Genomic DNA, 22,201 nt, shown 5'->3' with positions numbered 1-22,201 from the left:
CAGGTGGCGGTGCCGCCAGGCCCGCCGGGCCGCAGCCGCGCGCCCCCTTCCGGACGCGCCTGGAGGCACTGGGCCGGGGCTCCTGCAGGTGCCGGAGGAAGGCGCCCCTCCCCGGCGATGCCGGCGGTTGCTGAAGACGCTAGACGCCGAACCCAAGGCTGGTTCTCCATCCACGGGCGCTGCCACACAACCTCCACGTGCACCCCTCAGGCCAGAGGGGGAGCATTTACTAGGCTGCCACTGTGAACGCGGGGGGCGGGTACAGCCCCATCCTCCGGGGCGCGAAGCTGCCTGTGTAGGGAACCAGAGCCGCGGACCACGGCGGGGCCTGGGGCTGGGGCAGGAGGGAGCCGGTTCACCCAACACACTGTTATAGCGAGTTACAGCCAGGTCGGCCCCTGACAAAAATAAATCAACGATTAGGAAGGAAGAGCCTCATTTTCAGCAACGAGGTGTTTTCTATCACTCGAAAGGCCTTCTCAATGAAACGAAGGAAAATCGTTTGGATTTTGGAATGGAAAACGATGTAAAATACAGAAAGCGTCATTTTGAATGCATGACCGAGCTGAGAGAAAGGTCAGGAGGGAAACAGCAACCCCAAATGCAGAAAAACCGGGAGCATAAGAGGCCGAGCCCCAGGACGTGCCGCTTGGAGGGGAGGTGGGCAGGGACGGGGGCCAGGCAGGGAGGGGTGGGCGGGAGGAGGGGGCGTGGTCAGCTGCCGGTGGGGGAGGGGTGCAGCTGAGGACACTGCTGGGCTTAGCGTGGCTGAGGGGGTGCGGGGGGCATTCTGTATTCTTTCCCATTTTTCCCAACCCAGCGGGCCCAACACTTTAAAATAACTACGTCACAAGTGACTGGATTCTGCCTGTGTAGCCGGCGTGGCTGCAGGTTTACAGAAGAAGGAGCTGGGGACACAGAGTGAACAGAACAGACAGGCCGAGCCAACACAGAAGTGTGTCCTGGGAGAGTAATGTTAACGATAATGATTTCAAGAAAAAACAGCACATTAGTGTGAAAGGAAATTGACTTTCGACTCCAAGTGAGGCAACCAACAAAATTATGAGATTTACCATAACTTTTTGCACAAAGGAAGGAGAAGGAATTCCAGAGGAAGGAAGGAAGGAATTCCAGAGCTTTCTTCTGGCTTCACAAAGAAATTGCACAGGTGCCCTTCTGAAAAGAGAGATGTTGACTTATTAGTTTTGTTTTTTGATTTTTTAAAATCCCACAGCATTTGTTGTCATCTGACATACGGGTGATCAAAACAAGATGAATAAATGTTTCAAACCTAAGTATCCATTGCCAGAGGAATGGATAAAGAAGATGTGGTATATATACACAATGGAATATTACTCAGCCATAAAAACGACTGAAATTCTGCCATTTGCAACAACATGGATGGACCTAGAGATTATTATGCTTAGTGAAATAAGTCAGACAGGAAAAGATAAATACTGTATGTTATCACTTATATGTGGAATCTGTTTTTTGGCCACACCACGCGTCTTGTGGGATCTTAGTTCCCCCACCAGGGATCGAACCCAGGCCCTGGCAGTGAAAGTGGCAAGTCCTAACCATTGGACCACCAGGGAATTCCCTATATGTGGAATCTTAAAAATAAAACAAACTAGTGAATATAACAAAATGGAATCAGACTCACATATACGAGAACAAACTGATGGTTACCAGTGGGAAGAGGAGAGGGAGAAGGACAAGATAGGGGTATGGGATTAACAGATGCAAACTCCTATGTATAAAATAGATAAGCAACCAGGATTCACTGTTTAGCACAGGGAAATATAGCCATTATTTGGTAATAACTTTATTTAATTTTAAAAAATATATTTATTTATTTACTTATTTGGCTGTGCCAGGTCTTAGTTGCAGCACGTGGGATCTTTAGTTGCAGCATGCGAACTCTTAGTTGCGGCGTGTGGGATCTAGTTCCCTGACCAGGGATGAAACCTGCGCCCCCTGCATTGGGAGTGTGGAATGTGGAGTCTTACCCACTGGACCACCAGGGAAGTCCTGGTAATAACTTTATGTGGAGTATAATCTAGAAAAACGTTGAATCGCTATGTTGTACACCTGAAACTAATATAATATTGCAAATCAACTATGCAGCAATAAAATGAACAATGTGAATCAATGTTTCAGACACCTAAAAAGACTGTGTGGCCTTCCCGACAATTTCTCCCTTCGCTGCTAAGTTCTGGTTGGAGACACTTTGGAGCAGTGATATCATCAGCTTCTAGCGTGATCCACCCTGTTGTTTCCTTGACTTTGTTTTCGAATGAATTTCTTCTGCATCACGTAATACGAGGTTCACACACTCATCAAAACCAACAGGTCAGGGGGCTTCCCTGGTGCTGCAGTGGTTAAGAATCTGCCTGTCAATGCAGGGGTCACGGGTTCAAGCCCTGGTCCGGGAAGATCCCACATGCCGCAGAGGAACGAAGCCCGTGCACCACAACTACTGAGCCTGCGCTCTAGAGCCCACGAGCCACAACTACTGAGCCCACGTGCCACAACTACTGAAGCCCGCGTGCCTAGAGCCCGTTCTCCGCAACAAAAGAAGCCACCGCAATGAGAAGCCCATGCACCACAACAAAGAGTAGCCTCCGCTGGCCACAACTTGAGAAAGCCCATGTGCAGCAATGGAGATCCAATGCAGCCAAAAATAAATAAATAAATAAATAAATAAACAGGTCAGGGACTTCCCTGGTGGTGCAGTGGTTAAGAATCTGCCTGCCAGTGCAAGGGACACGGGTTCGAGCCCTCGTCCGGGAAGCTCCCACATGCTGCGGAGCAACTAAGCCCATGTGCCACGACTACTGAGGCCCATGTGCCTAGAGCCCGTGCTCCGCAACAAGAGAAGCCACCGCAGTGAGAAGCCCGCGCACCGCAACGAAGAGTAGCTCCCGCTCGCCACAACTAGAGAAAGCCCGCGCACGGCAACGAAGACCCAATGCAGCCAAAAATAAATAAATTAATTTTTTAATAAAAACAGGTCAGCCCTCTACCGGCATATTCACTTGCTCCTCAAGCCACACCTGAAGCCAAGGTCTATTTTGCAAGAGTGAAGATAAGGTTGAGGGCTGCACTGTCACCTTTTTGGCCCTGGCCACAGAGCAGCGTGGGGGATGCCCATGAAGACCACGCGGACTCATCACACTGAGAGATGTCAGTTCAGTGTTTTCAGGGCAAAGACCCAATCAGGAGGCTGGATGTGGGGGTAGACGGGTCTACTCTTGGAAGTCCAGGGGTCAGAGGAGGCCCCTTTGTGCCAATTGCAGGCCCGGGGGCAGCCTTATAGCATTGGAAGGAGAACAGGGGAAGTTTATCCCCATTCTCCACACTAATTGGAGAGGAGAGACGTGTACATTCCCAGAGCCCGAATTTCTGAGGACACAGCAGAGCAGGGGCTCCTGAGACGCCCTGTCACTGTCCCTCCGGATCCATCTCCCCCAGGAGCTGGGAACTAAGCAGGGCAGGAGGCTGGAACGCCCCGGTTCACCTTCCAGAAAGACAGGCCTGCAGAGATTAGGGAAGGGCAAAATCGACCCTTTCTAAACACAAATGGGGCGTGGTGAGCGATACATTTTTCTTCCACATTAAGAGTGAAAAAGAAGATGATTACATATGCAGCGGAAACGAGAGGACTGTGGGCATTTTTATGCTGATACATGTGAAAACGTAAACAAGACGGGCAATTTCCTAGGGCGTCTGGGCAGCTTTCAGCCAGTAAAGTGGCCTGAGACGAGGTGGGCAGGGGCCTGGCTGATGAGGGCCAGCAGAGCTGCAGATGCCCTGAGCCCAGGCTGATCAGCAAGGCCCAGCCCTCATCCAGCCTTCTTGAGGCCCTTGGCCACCACTGGCGACATGAGGGCATCTGTACAAAAGCAGAAACGGGCCAGAGGGGATCTGAGTGACCTCACACATGGGCCTCCTCTCCGGCCCTTGGAAACAACACAGCAGATTCTACTCTCTGCTCACCACTTTTTTTTGCTCAATTCAATGAATTTTCAGCAAAAGCTATCATGTTGCCGAGGCCTGCGCTGATCTGTACTGTGAGGAGGGCGGGAAGGGAGGGAGGGACCCACCGATAGCCCTGTAGGTCCCTCCACAGGGAAGACCCCCGGCTGGGACCTGCCCCGTGTCCCAGCCTCGTGGACCCCCTGAGCCTCAGTTTCTGCCCCTGCCTGCTGCCCAGCTCGTTGTCAGGCGTCCCCTGGTACTACTGGTTCCTGGCTCATCTATACTAGGGAGGGAAGGGAGCCAGGTCCCAGGCCAGGTCCTGTCCTGCGTGTCCTGGGAGCCTCGGGCACAGGGTCTGCCCCTTACGGCCCACAGCATGCTGTACTCTGACAGAGCTGCTGGGGGCCCGGAGAAGCCAGCCACCCTGAGCTCCGAGCTGCGCAGGCAGATCCCTGGCGGGGCCCTGGAGACAAGGACCTTCCTCTCCTGAGTCTGCAGGTGAGAAAACAGATGCCAGCCTCCTGCCCACTCTGCCCTGGGGACATGCCTGCAAACGCCCAGGGCATCTCTGTCCTCAGGGAGCAGAGAAGCAGGGATGTCTGGGCAGGAAAACAGTGGGGGCTGGGTGCCCACCTGTCCCCTCTGCCCCGGCCGCCTCACTGCAGATGCAAAGCAGGCAGTGAGTTGTATGAAGGCTCTCAGCGTGCACTGGGAGGGGGGCCTGGGGCACCCAGGCACCCAGGCAGTCTCTCTCTGGTGTCCCCTCTGCTCCCCCTCCCCTCACAGGGCATGGGGTGCAGGTCGCCCCCCTCAGCTTCACCTACCGGGGATGGGGCACTGGAGCCCTGAGGCCACATAGCGGGCCGAGCCGTCCAGCCAGCGGCTGGAGGCAACTCCAGGTCCCGCAGGTGAGAAAAGCAGCCCCACAGAGACCAACCTGAGCTTGACGACCCGCTTCTCAGAGCCCAGCTCCGCCAAGAGGGGAGTGCTGCGCCCCGAAAAGGCCCCCTTCCCCGGATGTCCGGCCGCCCCCCAAACCGCCTGGTCCTCTGCGGTGTGAGCAAGGCTGGCCTGCGGGAAGAGAGGACCCTCGGCAGCCGGAGACGCAAAGGCAGCAGAGGGGGTGGTTCCTGGCCCCTGAGGACACCGTGAACGCCAAGGCCGCCGGGAGGGGCCAAGGACGAGCTGCCGCCCCGAAGCCTCTCCTTTTCAAACAGCCCACACAGTGGTCACCCGCGTGTCCCCGTAACCTCCGTGCTCAGGGTCCGAGCGGCCCAACACCAGCTTCTTTCTCCCAGCCCGGATGGGCTGGGGGGGATCACCTTGTCTGGAGGCAGGGGGTTCCCTGGAAGTTGCTGTTGTCGCTTCAGGCTGGTCCAACCTCCCCTGCTGGGCAGAACCATTTCCCACAGGTCCTGGAGCCCGGACCCCCGCCAGTGAGATGCCACCTGGGTGAAGTCACCTGTACGCCCCCTCCCCGAGTCGGGGGGGGGCTACAGGGATGCCGGGGGCGGCCAGCAGCCTGCTGGGCTCGGGCAGCAGGCAGGGTTTGGAGAGGGTGAAGGCCATGGAGGCTTCTGCGGACACACTTTGACAGTCTGAAGCCTCCAAGCAGGAAGCCCAGAAGCCAACACCGTCTGACATTGACTTTTCTTTTATTTGTGGTTGTGATATGATGTTTCCTGTAAAGGGATTTAAAGAAAACGTCCAGGAAATAACCACACAGCTGGTGACCTCCGGAAAGTGGCCCTTCAGACAGGGAAGTGTGTCCTAGCCGGGCCTGCGGGAGCTGGATGGAGGCCTCTCCCCTCCTTGCCCGCCCCATGCTCAGGGCCAGCCGCAGCTGGACCTCCCAACGTCGAGTGCCCGCTTGCTCACCCAACAGGAGACCCGGGGAACCACGTTTTCGTTGCACAGAAATGGTTTCTCCTTCCTTGTGGTCTCTGCCTCACCTTGCTGGCCCCTTGCAGGAAGCTGAGCCCTGGGGTTCAGTCTGTGTCCACAGCTGGGGAAGGGGGCGGGCCTCTGGACCCCAGCCAGGGTGGGGGCGGGTGGGGCTGGGGGAAGATGCTCAGGTCTTCAGGGAGGGGATGTTAGGCAGAGGGAGTGACCTGGGGGTTCTAGGAAAGGGAAGGGGTCAGGGTGGAGGGGTGGGAGGTGGAGTTGGCAAGGTCAGCGGGGCCGGCAGGCCACGTGCTGGGTGGGCCTCTGAGTTGCAATGGTCAGACAGCTGGTGTCCCAGTGTCTGCACAGAGGGGCTTTCCTGGCCCCTGTGCCTTTGAAGTCCAGGGGCGGGCTTGCTTCAGGCAATGTTGGATCCAGACACTCGGTGCAAATACTCTGGCAGGTTTCTTTTTTTCCTTTTTTAAAAAAAATTTTTATATTTATTTATTTATTTGGCTGCGTTGGGTCTTAGTTGCGGCATGCGGGATCTTCCGTTGCGGTGCGTCGGCTTCTCTCTAGTTGTGGCTCGCAGGCTTAGTAGTTGCGGTGTGCAGGCTTAGTTGCCCTGTGGCACGTGGGATCTTAGTTTCCCGACCAGGGATCGAATCCGCGTGCCCTGCATCGGAAGGCAGATTCTTAACCACAGCACCACCAGGGAAGTCCTTCTGGCAGGTTTCTTGCCTCCCTCAGGGGATGGCTTCATTCTCAGACCAGCTCTTCCCCTGAGATACCTTTCGATCAGCAGCTGGACGTCTACTTCTGCCAGTAGAGCAACCACACTTTCCTGTAAGCTTCGGCAAAGGCCTTGAGGCCAAGGGGACGGTCTGACTGGCCAGGCCTGGGTGCTCCGGCAGCCCCTGGGCGAGGTGGGTGAGCCCACCCAAAGCCCCACAGCCTGAGAGCAGAGAATAGAGGCCCCCAAAGGGAAGTGGAGGCGCTGGCACTGGGAGTCAGGACAAGCGTGGGGCAGGGAGGTGCCACCCGCCCGCGACGTGGTGTGGGGAGTGGGGGCACTGGGTTTGCCTTCACCTCACGTGTTGGTCCCTCTCTGTCTGCTGCCCCTCCCCTGTCTTCACTCCAGCCTGGCTGTGCCCAGCACTGGCTTCCGTGTCTGCACAGCCGGGGCTCCATCCTCTGGTTTCCAGTGCAATTGCCTAGGAAGCTGGCTCCAGCCAGAAGGAGGGTCTCTGCGCAGTGAGGGAGCTACCCTGGTGGGTGGGCAGCAGCTTAAAGGTGGGCCATCTGGTCTTTGAGGTCTTGCCCACGTGCCCTTTCCGGTGGGACGGAGGCCACTCGTGCCACGCTCGGCTCCCTGGGGAAGGTGGACACTGACCTTGACTTCCCCCTCACCTTCCCTAATGGGGCAGGAGCGACAGCAGCCCCAGATGCTCCTGCAAACCCCATTAGCTCCTACTTCTGGGCAGGGAGCTGTCGGGGGCTCTGGCTAGGGGATCTCAGGGCTGGTAGGTCCAGGATCTGAGATGGGCTGTCTCTATGGGGCCAGGGGAAGGGGCCCAGGATCCATCCACCTTCCTCAGAGGCTGTGGCTGGTGGCAGAGGGAGCTCCAGCCCCTCCACAGAGCTAAGCCCTGGTACTGGGCCTTCAGAGGACAACAGACGGCGACGCCACTGGCAGGGGCAGCTGCAGAGGTGGGTATGGGGCCTGATGTGGGGTGAAGGGTGGGGGTCCCCCGTGATCTCTGGGGACAGTTTGCTTCACCAGCCCAGAACCCTCAGCTGGGAAGCAGAGCTTTCTCACATCTGCCCTCCCCAATCCTGCGGCAGCTCAGCAGATCCTGCACAGGGACACGTAGGGCACGGCCCTCCCCCTCCCCTCCCCTGCTCTTTGCCCAAAGATGCCCTGCACAGAGAAAATGCCCAGGTGGGGGAGCAGCAAAGCTGGCAACGCCATGCCTGGCCCTTCCTCCTAGCCAGGAGCTGCCAGACCAGGAAGAGCTCAGCCTGGTGAGCCCCCAGCCCCAGAACAGGCTAAGGGCATGGGTATCAGGCTCCGCAGGGAGGCCTCAGGCTGGATCTAACTGGATTCTCTCCCCTACCCGCCACCAGCTGCAAAAGCTCTGAACAGTCCCGTTTCTGCCCAGCTCCTCTCTGGAGTGGGCAGGTGGAATGGTCACCTGGCTGCTCTCTGGCCCAGAAGACCTGGCAGTGGAGACCTGGGCCACCATAGAGCATGGTACCCTCTGACCACTGTCCCATCCCTACCCCTCGGGCAGAGCGGCCGCAGCGACCTCAGCTTCCCCGGGAAACCGGTGTGAGAAAGCTGGTCGAGGCCCCAGGGAGCTCGGGGTGAGGACGCGGGGTCCCTGGATCACTGTCACTTTCTGCCCCCTGAGTCCCCCACAAAGCTGGGCAGGAGTCTGAGCCCAGGGCCCTCCCTGCCGGGGGAGGGGGTAGAAGGCAGGGGCAGGGCCAGGGGTGCCTCTCTCCAAACCTTCGCCCCCAGGCCTCCCCCACTAGGTGCAGCGGCCTGGGGAGAACCTGCTCGGGGTCTCAGGGAGCTGCAGAGGCCTGGTGTTGGGGGCAGGGTCTTCTGGCCGGTGTGCTGGGTCTGGGTAGGGGGCCGCTGACCCTCGGCTTCAGGCTCTGGTAGAGGGCTTGCGATCTGGTGCTGACCTGGAATTTGGGGGGATGACCAGGAAATAGTGAGGCGGGGGTGGAGGTGGGGTGCTCCTTGGATGGGTGTATGGGGACCAAGGACTCAGTGAGTGTTGCAGCCCACCTAGTCCCTCCTCTCTCTCCCCCAGATGAGAACAGCACCTGGAAGTGGCTGCCGGGAAACTACAGTCCACAGGACAGTTGCCAGGGACCCCTCCTCGCCTCCCTGCCCAGGGCTCAGAGGTGTGCTCCCTGCACATGGTGTGCTCCTTCACGTCCAGTCATGTCAGGCAGGCCTGGCTGCGTGTCCCCCGGCCCTGGAGAGGCGTCTTGAGCACGGGACGGTTAGGCTGGAGGGGATGGAAGGCCTACGGTCTCAGACCTCCTGGACACCGGAGTGGGGGAAGGTATGTGTCCCTCCTTCCCCGGGTAGTGATGCCCACCCGCTGCACCAGGTGGGCTTGTGGCGGGGCTGTTCCCTTTGTCCAGCCTTGGCCCTCTTCCCGGGCGATCCGGAGGGCTGCCCCAGGGCCATATCTGCGGGGGAGGCGGGGGAAGGATTAATTAGAGCCGAGAGTGGTCCACACTGTAGCTGCCTCTTTGGTGCGGAGTGAATAGTTTTCAGCAGAGGAAGTCTCATCTCTCTGGCGCCCCTCCCAGGTCGGCGCTGTCCACTTCTAAATGAGCAGAAGCCCTGAGGGCGGAGGAGTTTCCGTCCTCACCCCCTCCAGGTCACGGCAGATGGTACCCGTTCTTTGCCGGTCCCCACCGCGGGTGTGGGATGGGGCGGCGTGAAGCCGCGCGCGCTCGCTCCAGGCCGCTGCTCCCCACCATCTGGAGGCACGGCATCCTTGCCAGGTGTGGCCAAGGAGAGTCGCGAAGCTGCCCCCGGGTGCCACGACTCGAGACCCCAGCCCGCCGCGGACCACTGGAAAGCCTGGAAAAAGCCTGGCAGGGGAGGGGAAAAGGCAGGCCTCCGAAGGGCGCTCACACGGCGAGAGGCCGAGGGGCACAGCCGCCCCGGCGGCGCCGGACCCCTGCCGACCCGGGCGGCCGCCCCCTCTCCTTCGAGATCCGCCCTCCGGGGGGGCCGCGGCCCGGCGAGGGTTAAGGGGGGCGGGGCGGGGGTGGCCCCGCCTCCGCCGCCGCGCCGGGTCCGAGCGCGCACGGGGCGCGGGGGCGGGTCGGAGCGGGCGGGCGGCGGCGGAGGGCGCGGCGAGCCGGGCGAGCGCGGGGAGCGGCGGCGCGGCCGGCGTGACCCACTGCCCGCGCCCGTGCGCCCCCGAGCCCGCGCCCCGCCGCCGCCCGGCCCAGCCGCAGGATGCGCGCTCTACTGCTGCTGCTGCTGCTGCTGCTGGCCGCCTGCGCGCCGCCGCCCTGCGCCGCGGCCGCCCCGACGCCGCCGGGCTGGGAGCCGTCGGCAGACGCGCCCTGGTGCCCCTACAAGGTGCTGCCCGAGGGCCCCGAGGCGGGCGGCGGGCGCCTGTGCTTCCGCAGCCCGGCGCGCGGCTTCCGCTGCCAGGCGCCCGCCTGCGCGGCGCACGCCTCGGCCGGCCGCTCGCTGCGCGCCAGCGTCCTGCGCAACCGCAGCGTGCTACTGCAGTGGCGCCTGGCGCCGGCCGAGGCGCGCCGCGTGCGCGCCTTCGCGCTCAACTGCTCGTGGCGCGGCGCCTACACGCGCTTCCCGTGCGAGCGCGTGCTGCTCGGCGCCTCCTGCCGCGACTACCTGCTGCCCGACGTGCACGACGGCGTGCGCTACCGCCTGTGCTTGCAGTCGCTGCCGCTGCGCGCCGAGCCCGCCGTCGCCTCGGAGCCCGCCGTCGTCCCGGAGCCTGCCGCGTCCGCCGAGTGCGTGGAGTTCGCCGCCGAGCCGGCCGGCATGCGGGAGATCGTTGTGGCCATGACGGCGGTGGGCGGCTCCATCTGCGTCATGCTCGTGGTTATCTGCCTACTCGTGGCCTACATCACGGAGAACCTCATGCACCCGGCCTTCGGGCGCCCGGGCCTGCGCCGGCAGCCCTGAAGTGCGAGGCGCCCGCCAGACCGGGCTCTGCCTGCCCGGCTAGGGTGCGGGAGGCCCCAGGCCCTTGGCCCGCTCTCCCCTCCCCGCTCTCGCTCCATCCTGAGGATCTCCACGCAGGGCCTGCTGGAGATAGATGGGGCACCGGCCGGCCCTTCCCAGAGCCTTGGAATCACCGCACGACCTTTCCAGCTGAGCAGCCGCCTCCCAAACTCCAGCTCGGGACTGGCCCTTGGGCCTGAGCGGAGATGCCAGCCGCGTGCAGGGCTCTCCCCGCTCTCCAGAGCCCTTGGGGGGAACCGTCAGAGCACAGAGACCCTCTTCGCAAGAGCCATTGGCACCCCCGGGCCGACGCCCTGCGCCTCCAGCCTGTGACGAGTTGGAAAAAACCAGGCTGTCGTTATGGCTTGGTCACTGTGTGCTTTTCCGACTCAAGGGGGCCACTTGGAGCCTGTCCTCTCCCCGCCCCACCCCAATGGGCTTAGGTAGTTCGTGCCTTAGTATCTCGGGCCCACTGCGGGAGCCAGCCACCCTTCCAGTGCTGTCCAAGAGGGTCTGTGGCCCCGATGCTGGCAGCTTGTGCGTGCTTCTGGCCAGAGCCCCCCTGGGGACCCTCCCTTCAAGCTTTGCAGGAGCATCCAGTTTGGGTAAGAAGCGTCCTGCGGTGTTTCCCTGTGTGGGCATTTGACAAGTTGGGAGCCGTGACTTAGCTCGGCAGGCGGCCCAGCGTCCAGCTGTTGTTTCCGGGGGTGAGTGTCCCCTGACCTCGGTGGGAGCTGGCAGTTCACCAGGGCTGGGCTCCCTCCCCTTCCTTTTGTGTGTCTGGTGAGGACTTTCCATGGGGACTGGGGCTCTGAAAGAGCAGTGCCGTATGCAGAGGGTGAAGGTTAGATGCCAACTTGCCCAGCTGGACCTTCCACTGTGATCTGGACCCCAAGCCTCAACCACGGCATGACGGACAGCACCACGCCACCCCATCCCCGAGCCAGTGGCCAGCTGCCCCGGATCTGGCTGGGTGCTGCGCCCTGCCCTCCCACCCGCTCGCCGTGGACTGAAGGCTGGCCTTGCCCCTCTCCGGGCAGACCTGAGCATCTTGGCCGAGGTTCCCTCCTGTGCCAGCCACCTGACGATGCTGGGCGCTGGGAGGGGCGAAGCATGGCTCGCCCGGCTCTGCGTGAGCCCCCGACTGTGGCTGTCCTGGACCCGACACATCTGGAGTCACTGTGGCGAACTCCCCCTCCCCCAGCAGCCACCAGCGACCCTCACACCAGCAGCCTGGCTGGTGCCCCTGCAGCGCCCACTCCCTACCTCTGTCTTTGCTCTGCCCGCCCCTGGCGTGGCACTGGTGAGGCGTGAGCCTGGCGCCAGTGTCTAAATGTCCATCATTCTTAGACCCAAACCACCGTCTTGTGTACTTATTTGGGAGGGGGGAGAGAAGGGTGAGGGGGAGAGTTGAACCCCTTTTTCCCAGCTCCTCAGGCGTCAGCCCAGTGGTTGGCCCTGGACCCTTTGCAGGTCACGTGGGGTTAGCCCAGGCCGGGAGCACAGGCACCCTGCCCTTGTGGCTTGTGGCAGAGGGACAGGCAGGGTGTATCTCAGCTGGCCTGTCCACCCTCAGAGCTTGGACAAGCATCTTCTCCGGGGCCTGCTCCGTGGGGCGGGGCTGGGGAGTGGCACCTGCCGCAGTTGGAAACAGCCCCGCCTCAGGAATGACCCGCTTGAGCTGTGACAGGCAGCAGTGAGGCGGCTCCAGAAGGGCCCCCTCCCCGGCCCGGGCATCCCCACGCGGTGCTAGAGCTGGGCGGGTGGGGGCCAGAGGACGGACCTGGGGCCCCTGTGTGTGGCGCATACTGTGTCACCCCCTGCATTCCCTACTGGGCCTCCCGCACCTGGGCTAGGCTGTCCTTGAGATCCTGGAGCCGGCTGTGACCCTGAGGGGCAAACAGCTGGGGGTGGGCCATGCTCTGAGGAGTGACTCATCCCCCCTCCCGCCAAGGGGGCGGGGTGCAGTGAAGTGTCTAGACAGCCAGCAGGAGTGGAAGGGGTTCCAATCCCTCCAGCCTGGCTCCCTGGGGGACCTTTTCCTCTTGCAGCTCTAGGCCACCCGTGACAGGCGCTCAGGTGTCTTCCACAAGGGTGGGGCTGGCAGCCCTGGTCCCAGGCCCTGGTGCCCTGCTGTCCATCCTCTAGCTCCTGTGTGCAGCTGGGTTCACAACCGGCCACTGTGAAGTTCTTGGAGGCCTGCCCTGGGCCCTTCCCCCAGCCGTGCACCTGATTTGGGGCCCTGTCCGTGGCCCTGACTGGGCTCACGCCAGCTAGAGCCACAGGCCTGTCCTACCCGCCGATTCTCGAGGCTAGTCAGCACTGACCCGCAGCCCTCTGCTCCAGAGATGCCTCTTCAGGGCTCTCTTCAAGGGCTTCTTGGAGGCCCAGGGTCCAGCCCAGCAGGGTCCAGTGGGGGAGCCCTGGCCTGGAGACGGCATGGAGCTGGTGTCCACGAGGAGCACTTCTGCTCCTGAACCGTTGCCACCCCTGAAAACTGCTTCCCCAGGTGGCCCTTCCATTCTGGGGGCGCGGGGACACCCAGGCTCCTCCCCTACGAGCCCCCAGTCCTCCATCCCCACCACGTCCTCGAGGAGGCCCCCCCCACCCCCGGTCGCGCTCTCTCTCTGACTCGTGGCTGGCGGGTAGACGTGCGGCTTCCCTGTGCCCTGGAGGTGGGGGTCCGGAGGCCTTGTCCCTCAGTCAAGACTTCGTCTTTCTCGTGGTGCCTGAAGGTAACTTCCTTAAGCTTATGATTTTCTGATGTGGAGTAGAAAGAACTGCTCTGATTCTAAAACACTGAAGGGTTGCCTGGGCTGTCAGCCTGGCCCTGCTTTCAAGAGCCATGCACCCTTTCAATGCCTCAGTCTCCTCGTCTGTGAAGTGGGAACAGTCATCGGACCTAACTCAGAGGCTTGTGTGGAGGCTTATGTGAGATCAGCCAGGCGGAGAAGCGTAAGTGGTCCGTGCTTGGTCCTGTCTGTGCCACGACTTGACGCGCACCCAGGCCGAGACAACCCCCGCCCACGGCTGCAGCCCTAGCCTGACCCTGCTCAGAACCCTGAGGTCCTTGAAATTCCGCCACCAGGCACACTCCCTGCTCACTCCCCAAAGCTGACCCACAGCTTGTGTTCCTTGCTCAGCCAGCAGGAGGGATTCATGGTCATTCTGTGGACGCATGCCCAATGCCCTGTGTGGCAGGCTCTGGGGGCCCAGCAGTGACACCGGAGGTAAGGTGCGGGCCGGCCGGCCTGCTCAGGCCCCTCCCCACGGCCCCCAGGGCAGCTGCTAAATCCCCAGGTCCCCCGGACATTCAGGCCTCCGGCCTCCGAGGAGAAGCTGGTTTCATCAGCGCTGGCTCGTGAGGACCTCACACTCCCAGGGGCCGCTAAGCCAGGGGGTGGGGGCGGACACACAAACGCGCAGGCAGCATGAGGTGCAATGGAGGAAACATTTCTCCACTGGGGCAGGGCTGTGGGGCTGGCGTTTCCCTGGTGATCTCAGGACTGGGGGACTGGGCTGTTGGAGCTGGTCTACAGGGACAGCCAGGGAGCTGCTGGAGACCCTGGCCCAGGGGATGGGCAGTTTGGCCCCTTCAGCCTGAGTCTAGAGAGTCCTGGGTCCCTGACACCCAGAGCCTCCTCCAGCCGCATCTCTCTGGGGACTGGAAGCGTGACCCCAGCAAGCGCCAGCCAAGAGGGGAGGAAGCATCCACATCCCAGGGTGGGGTCAGGCTGCACCTTCTGAAGTCAGGAGCCCAAGGGCCACACACACACTGCCTCTTTCTTTCAAGGTCCCCCCAGATATCCCCCCTCCTTTAGAGATCTGTTATTTCATTTCTATGCTGTATCGGCTGTCTTTTCAAACTTTCATTTTTTCTAATGACCTCAGTAAAATGTTCCCTCCATTTCTGATGCAGGGTGTTCTTTCGTAACTTTCGTTTTCCTAACTCTGTTTAGCTTATGATGAAATATTCAGTGAAAATGTCTGCTTGTTTTGGGGGATGCCTTTCTGGCTGGTCTTCTCTACCTGCAGGGGTGTCAGCACGCTTCTTGTTTTCTTATGGAGAGTCTGGGTGGGAGTCACTCGCTGCTCTGTCCCCTTGGCCACATGTAACGAAGCTGGGTTTCCCTCGCTCTTAGGTGGGGAGTGGGTGGGCTGGGATAGCGTTCAGAACTTCCCAGCTCTGCTGTTAACCACTGCGTTGATTACGTGGCCTCACACGTCTGGGATCTGCCTTTCCTTCCCCTCCCCCACTTTTATCTGGACTGTCTCCTTCCTTTGTCTCACGTGTCTCTGTCCTGCTCAATTTGGATCCCAGCGCGACAGATTCTCCCCATGCCGTTCCCTTCTTCCCTCATGGCAACCACTCTGATGCTGTGCTGCTGGGCTTGTTTTTAATTTTTACTCAACACCGTGTCTTTGAGATTTATCCATGTTGCAGAATGCACAGATTTTTAATTGTTTCTGTTCATTGCATGCAATTTCTAGTGTGTGTCCACCAGGCTGACTTGTCCTCAGCCCTGAGGGTACACGGGTAACTGCAATGCTAATCACAGTGTCGCCATGAAAATGCCCATCCACATTCCTCAGGGACCCCTGTGAGGATTTCTCTAGGTGAGGGGCAATGGATCTTAGGGGTGTGTGTACCTAACCACCAATATTATCAGTTTGTCCTTAACGGCCAAAGCAGTCAGCACTCCCGCCAGCAGGGCAGGTAGGTTTCTACTTCCGCAACTTCTCACAAACACTGTGTATTGTTCGGTTTCGTAGCCTTTGCCCATCTGTTGGCTGTGTAGCAGTAACTGGATGTGATTTTAATTTGCTTTCTTCTGATCACTGGAGAGGCTGCACACCACTTACTATTCCTAGTAGCCATTTGAATTTCCCTGCTGAATAACTGCTTATTCATAATTTTTGTACATTTTCCCATTGCTGTGGCTTTTTCCTCGTGATTTTCAAGAGGTCCACAAAGAGTGCTGTCCAACAGGACTTTCTGAAATTAGGAAAATGTTATCTGTGCTGTATTAGTTTCCTGGGGCTGCTATAACAAAACCACAAACTGGGTGTCTTGGAACAACAGAAATTTATTCTCTCATGGTTCTGGAGGCTGGAGGTCCGAAATCAAGGTGTTGCCAGGGGTGGCTCCTTCTGGAGGCTCTGAGGGAACGTTTCACGCCCGTTTCACGCCTCTCTCCAGTGTCTGGTGTGGCCGGCAATCTTTGGGGCTCCCTGGCTAGCGGACACATGACTCCAATTTCCAAGGACGCCCCTGTTATGGCCTCCTCCTGTCTGTCTGTCTCCTCTGAGCCTCTGTGTCTGAATTTCCATCTCCTTTCTCTTATAAAGACACCACTCACTGTATTATTGCCCACTCTAATCCATTGTAATTTTAAAGTATTTTATTTAGTTATCTATTTATTTGGTTACACCAGGTCTTAGTTGTGGCTCACCAGCTCCTTAGTTGTGGCATGTGAACTCTTAGTTGCGGCATGCATGTGGGATCTAGTTCCCTTACCAGGGATCAAACCCGGGCCCCCTGCATTGGGAGCACGGAGTCCTAACCACTGCACCACCAGGGAAGTCCCCTAATCCATTATAACTTAATTTTATTCCATCTGCAAAGACCCCTATTTTCAAATAAGGGCACATCCACAGGTCCCAGGGGTTAGGGTATCAACATATTCTTTTGAGGAACACGATTCACAGTAGTCACTAGTCTAGTCAGTATCTACTAGTCATTGTGGCTATTTGGGGACTTGAAATGTGACTAGTATAACCAAGAAACCACATCTTAAGTTTTAATTAATTTAAACGTAAGTTCAAATAGCCGTATATATTTAGTGGGGCTGTACTGAACAGCACACTTCTAGATACATACCTTTGACTATTTATTTTTTAATTAATTAATTTATGGCTGCGCTGGGTCTTCATTGCTGTGCACGGGCTTTCTCTAGTTGTGGCTAGTGGGGGCTACTCTTCATTGTGGTGTGTGGGCTTCTCGTTGCAGTGGCTTCTCTTGCTGTGGAGCACGGGTTCTAGGCACGTGGGCTCAGTAGTTGTGGCGCACAGGCTCTAGAGTGCGGGCTCAGTAGTTGTGGCGCACAGGCTTAGTTGACCCGCAGCATATGGGATCTTCCCAGACCGGGACTCAAATCCATGTCCCCTGCACTGGCAGGCGGATTCTTAATCACTGCGCCACCAGGGAAGCCCCCCTTTGACTGTCTAGATGTTGCAAGTATTTTCTCCTATACTGTGAACATTGTTAACGGTGTCCCTTGTTGAACACAAATCCTTAATTTTGATGACATCATCAGACCTATCTTTTTTTCCCTATATGTTGTATGCATTTTTTTTTGGTCTTAAGCAATCCTCGCACACCCAGATAATACATAAATATTCCCCATGAGAATATTTTTTTCGACTGGCTTTATGACTTTACTTTTCATATTTAATTGTCTAGAGGTCACATTGTATATGGCGTGAGGTAGGGATCCAACTTTTTATATCAGCACACTGAGCCGATTTCCCCAATCCAGTCTGCAGGAACAATCCATCCTTTTCCAGGTGCGTGGGTCTGTTTCTGGGCTATTGTATTCTATTGGTCTGTTTGTCTTTTCGTACAGTGGTACCATATTATCTTTATTATTATAACCTTAACATCTGTAGGGTGAGTTTCCACATTGCACTCTCTTTAAATTTATATGTATATTAAAAATATTTATTTATGTATTTATTTATGTATTTATTTATTTAGGCTGCACCAGGTCTTAGTTGCAGTATGCAGGATCTTCGTTGTGGCATGCGGGATCTTTTTTTTTAGTTGTGGCATGCGGACCCCTTGGTTGCGGCATGCAGGATCTAGTTCCCTGACCAGGGATTGAACCTGGGCCCCCTGCATTAGGAGCACAGAGTCTTACCCACTGGACCACCAGGGAAGTCCCACATTTCACTCCTTTAAAATGGACTTAGTGAGACTTCTGATTCCAGCCAAGATGAAGTAACAGGGACCAGAATTACCCTTTCACCTGAAACAACTAAAAAATCATACAAAATATGTGAAACAGCAGTTCCAAATACATTGGCTGTAATGCAATGAAGGGCCATGACCTCTGAGAGAAAGGAAAGAAACGAATTGAGTTCTGTGGCTGCTCCAGCTTACTGTCTGGAGGATTTTCAGGATGCAGAGCGAGGAGGAGGGACTCAGGCAGAGCCCAGTATTGTCCTGAGTTAAGTGGAGGGATCTGGGAGGCCAGGGAGGCCAAGATGGCTGGAGTTTGGGGGGCAGAACACAGAATAAGAAAGAGGATGTGAAGATCTATAGCTTAGGACTGACTAGTGTGTGTGTGAGGGAATCACCAGGCCAAGAAAGGAGCCAACAAACAGGATTAGAGGCAAGACTCCTCAGAGTTCAAGCAGGGCCAGGAGCAGTGTCTCTGACAACCAGCCAGAGTGCAAACCCACCCCCGGGGCACCGATTACACATGTATCAGCTGCTGGAGGTTGCCCCACAACCTGATGCTCTGTTTATTTCTTCTCTTTCATTTTGTTTCGCTTTTCTGTTTCATTTATACTTTTTATTTATATGTCTTCAATTTCACTAACCTTCTCTTCTTCAACGTCTAATCTACCATTAAACCCATCCAGTATATTTTTCATATCAGATATTTTAGTGCAATGTATAAGAGAACAAGTTGGTAAATTGTACTTTATCAAACTTAAGAACTTTTGTCCTTCGAAAGACATTGATGGGAGAACAAGACGAACCACAGGGAGAAAATATCTACATATCACATATCTGGAATATATATACATAAACTTAATAACAACACAATGATAAATGCACAAATGATTTGGACATCTCGGCAAAGAAGACATAGTGACGGCAAATAAGCACCCGAAATTATGCTCCATTTCATTAGTCACTAGGTAAATACACACACTGAGATACCATGAGGTACCTCGTCTAAAAATGTCTAAAACTGAAAAGACTAATCACATCAAATGCTGGCAAGGATGTGGAGAACCTGGAACACTGCTCATGGGAATGTAAAATAGTGCATCTACGGGACTTCCTTGGCAGTAAGACTCCATGCTTCCAATGCAAGGGGCGCAGGTTCGATCCCTGGTCGGGGAACTAAGATCCCACGTGTGGCGTGGCACAGCCAAGAAAATATGAAGGAAAAAAATAGTACATCGCTTTGTAAACAGATTAGCAGCAGTCTCTTAAAAAGTGAAACGTACATCTAAACTTATGATCCAATCATCCTACACCCAAGCATTAAGCCAAGAGAAATGAAACAATACGTCCATACAAAGACTCATTCGTGGGGACTTCCCTGGTGGCGCAGTGGTTAAGAATCCCCCTGCCAATGCAGGGGACACGGGTTCAAGCCCTGGTCCGGGAAGATCCCACATGCTGTGAAGCAACTAAGCGCGTACGCCACAACTACTGAGCCTGCGCTCTAGAGCCCGAGAGCCACAAGTACTGAGCCCGTGAGCCATAACTACTGAAGCCTGCATGCCTAGAGCCCGTGCTCCGCAACAAAAGAAGCCACCGCAACGAGAAGCCTGTGCACCACAACGAAAAGTAGCCCCCGCTCGCCACAACTAGGGAAAGCCCACGCACAGCAATGAAGACCCAACGCAGCCAAAAAAAAAAACCAGACTCATTCATGCATGTTCACAGCAGCCTTATTTGTAATAGCTAGAAGCTGGAAACAACCCAAATGTCTATGAACCCAAATGTCTATCAACAACCCAAATGTCTATCAACCCAAATGTCTATCAACAAAATTGGGTATATCCATATAATGGCATACTTCTCAGCAACAGAAATGAACTATTTATACATGCAACATTATGGGTGAATCTCAAAATGATTATGCTGAGTGACAGAAACAAGACCCCCCCGAACCCCCCCCAAAAAAGTACTCTATGATTCCATTTATACAAGATTCTGAAAATTACAAACTAATCTATACAACAGGAAGCAGCTCAGTGGTCACCCGGTGAGATGGGGGGTCGGGTGGAGGGGAGTGCAGGAAGGAATTACAAAGGGGTATGAAGAAACTTTTGAAGGTGATAAATACTATCTTGTTGCTATTTTTTTAAAATAAATTTAATTAATTAATTAATTTGTTTATTGGCTGCGTTGGGTCTTTGTTGCTGCGCGCGGTCTTTCTCTAGCTGCGGGGAGCGGGAGCTACTCTTCGTTGTGGTGCGCAGGCTTCTCATAGCGGTGGCTTCTCTTGTTGTGGAGCACGGGCTTTAGGCACCTGGGCTTCAGTAGTTATGGCGCGTGAGCTCAGTATAAGGAACGGCACCAAGAAACGGAGGAGAGCTTAAACAAGCTTTATTTGGGAACGCTCCCGGGCGAGGTTCACTGGTCCCAGAGAAAGGGGCCAGAGAAGTCGCGCCCGGGCGAGGGTCTGGTAAGAATTTATAGGGGAAGAAGGGAAAGGGGTGTGGTGAATCCGGGAGGGCGCAGGTTAATCCTTATTTGGTGGTCTCTTCGGGTATCGTGGCAATATCCGGTGCCGGTTGCATCAGTCTTGGGACCGTTAGTCCCGCCCCTCGAATGGCGGGAAGGCTGGGCCGGATGGAAAATCCCCACTGGAACTGGGTGGTCCGGAAAGTCTCCAGGTCAGTTTCTGGAACTGGGTGGTCCGGAAAGTTTCGGTCTGATGCATCCTGTGAGTCTGACTGCGTTCCCCTGCCTCGGGCCAGTTGGCCTTACAAGTAGCTGTGGCTCGCAGGCTCAGTAGTTGTAGCGCACGGGCTTATTTGCTCTGAGGCATGAGGGATCTTCCCGGACCAGGGCTCGAACCCGTGTCCCCTGCACTGGCAGGCGGATTCTCAGCCACTGCGCCACCAGGGAAGGTCCCAAGGCTAGTTATATTTCAGCTTGGGGTTCCCACATCATGATGAAAGTATCAAGTTCATCAGATCCTGGTAGCATAAGCACAGACAGTGCACAGAGGGCTCTGACAACCACCTGGGCACCTTCTCCCTCATGTACCTGCCCGACGAGTACTCAGTGAGTGCCTCTAGAGGAACATTTCTAAATGCACCACACATAAGGCAAAAAAGCCATCTGGGCTGGAAGTGGAGTCCCTAGCCCTTTGGAGCTCAGAGTCTATGAATGCAGTGGGGTAGAGATGCACAGAATGCTAACAGTGTTCAGAACCATAAGAGTTAAGTTGAGGGTGGTACTGGGAACAGAGAAAGGCCAGCAGGAGAAGAGGAGGACGCAGGTAAGCTTTCTTGAGGCTGGTGACATCTATCTGAATCTCAGTGCCTGGACTACGACTTGAGGTATGGGGGTGGCGTACGCAGAGGTAAGAAAGGCATGGGACAGTTTCCAGCTGGTGCTCCCTTAAGTTCTAAACAAGAAGCAGGGAGAGGTGAGGTAGGAGAGCTCGGTATTGCACCGGTACCGTCAGACCATAATGTCTTTGAATCCAGGAGCACATACTGGGGAAGCCATGGAGGGGGCCTTCCTTTCAAAATGTAAACAGCGCTATTATTTGTGGTGGGGGTAAGAGAAAATACATGTTCATCATAAAATACAAAGTTAAGGAATTCAAAAAAGTATAACGGGCATTCAAAGCACTGTTAACCCTACCACCCATAAATGCCCTCTTTCCGGGGCGTCCCTGGTGGTGCAGTGGTTGAGGGTCTGCCTGCCAATGCAGGGGACACGGGTTCGAGCCCTGGTCCGGGAAGATCCCACATGCCGCGGAGCAACGAAGCCCGTGCGCCACAACTACTGAGCCTGTGCTCTAGAGCCCGTGCTCCGCAACAAGAGAAGCCACCGCAATGAGAAGCCCATGCACCGCAATGAAAAGTAGCCCCTGCTCGCCAAAACTGGAGAAAGCCCGCAGCCCGCGTGCAGCAACGAAGACCTAACGCAGCCAAAAATAAATAAATAAAATAAATAAATTAAAATAAACGCCGCCTTTCCCACGGCCAAATCTCAGTGTATGTCTTCCTGGATTTACGTTCTGCACATATTCAAATACATACAGAGCAGAGTGCGGGGAGCGGGGGAAGATGCCCTCATTCGTCCTCATTCATCCCTCCACCCCCAGGTCCTTCCAAGTAAATGCTTCCTTCTTGCAGTCACGCACTGTCCCTCCCATACACTGCGCCCGAGGGTCCTTAAGTATTCTGAGCGTCTGGTTCTCAGCTTTTTTCTCTGTGAAAACATCAGGAGCAATGGTAGGACATCAGTGAGGGTGGGCTCTCACTGCCCTGGCTTCTGAGTTTCTCCCTCTCCAACAGGAAGACTCTCTTCTGCCCTTGCCTGTGGTCACGCTTAGCCTATAGGTATTCAAAAGGCGGCCCCCTCCACACCCTGTTTCAAGTATCCTGCTCTACCACCGTTTGGCTCTGGTGACATTTCTTCCACTGGGATCTCCAATCCAGAGCACACAGTACCTTTCCACTGCCGCCACCCCTTCATGTCCCTTCATGTCTCATCATTTCTGGATCCACGGCGGAGAATCGCCATTCCCTTGCCCCCTCCCTTTGCTGCGCTCCCAGATCAAAACATCAGTTCATTTGGCCACTCCAAGCGGCCGGACGTGGCTGGAG

General features: G+C 56.4%; 1 protein-coding gene across 1 annotated transcript; it reads left to right on the top strand.

Moving 5' to 3' along the window:
• The first annotated feature begins 9,748 nt into the window (after positions 1 to 9,748).
• Positions 9,749 to 13,014, top strand: FNDC10 (fibronectin type III domain containing 10). Its single transcript, XM_079930253.1, has one exon. The coding sequence runs from the start codon at positions 9,863 to 9,865 to the stop codon at positions 10,562 to 10,564; it is 702 nt and encodes a 233-aa protein (XP_079786379.1). The 5' UTR covers positions 9,749 to 9,862; the 3' UTR covers positions 10,565 to 13,014.
• Positions 13,015 to 22,201: the final 9,187 nt, after the last annotated feature.

Source organism: Stenella coeruleoalba (assembly GCF_951394435.1).
Source record: "Stenella coeruleoalba genome assembly, chromosome: 1".
Classification (NCBI taxonomy): Eukaryota; Metazoa; Chordata; class Mammalia; order Artiodactyla; family Delphinidae; genus Stenella; species Stenella coeruleoalba.
This window is presented reverse-complemented; position numbering and strand designations above follow the sequence as displayed.

Excerpts from the sequence above, each read along its gene's own strand:
- FNDC10 (XM_079930253.1), top strand. The coding sequence starts at position 9,863 with ATGCGCGCTCTACTGCTGCTGCTGCTGCTGCTGCTGGCCGCCTGCGCG.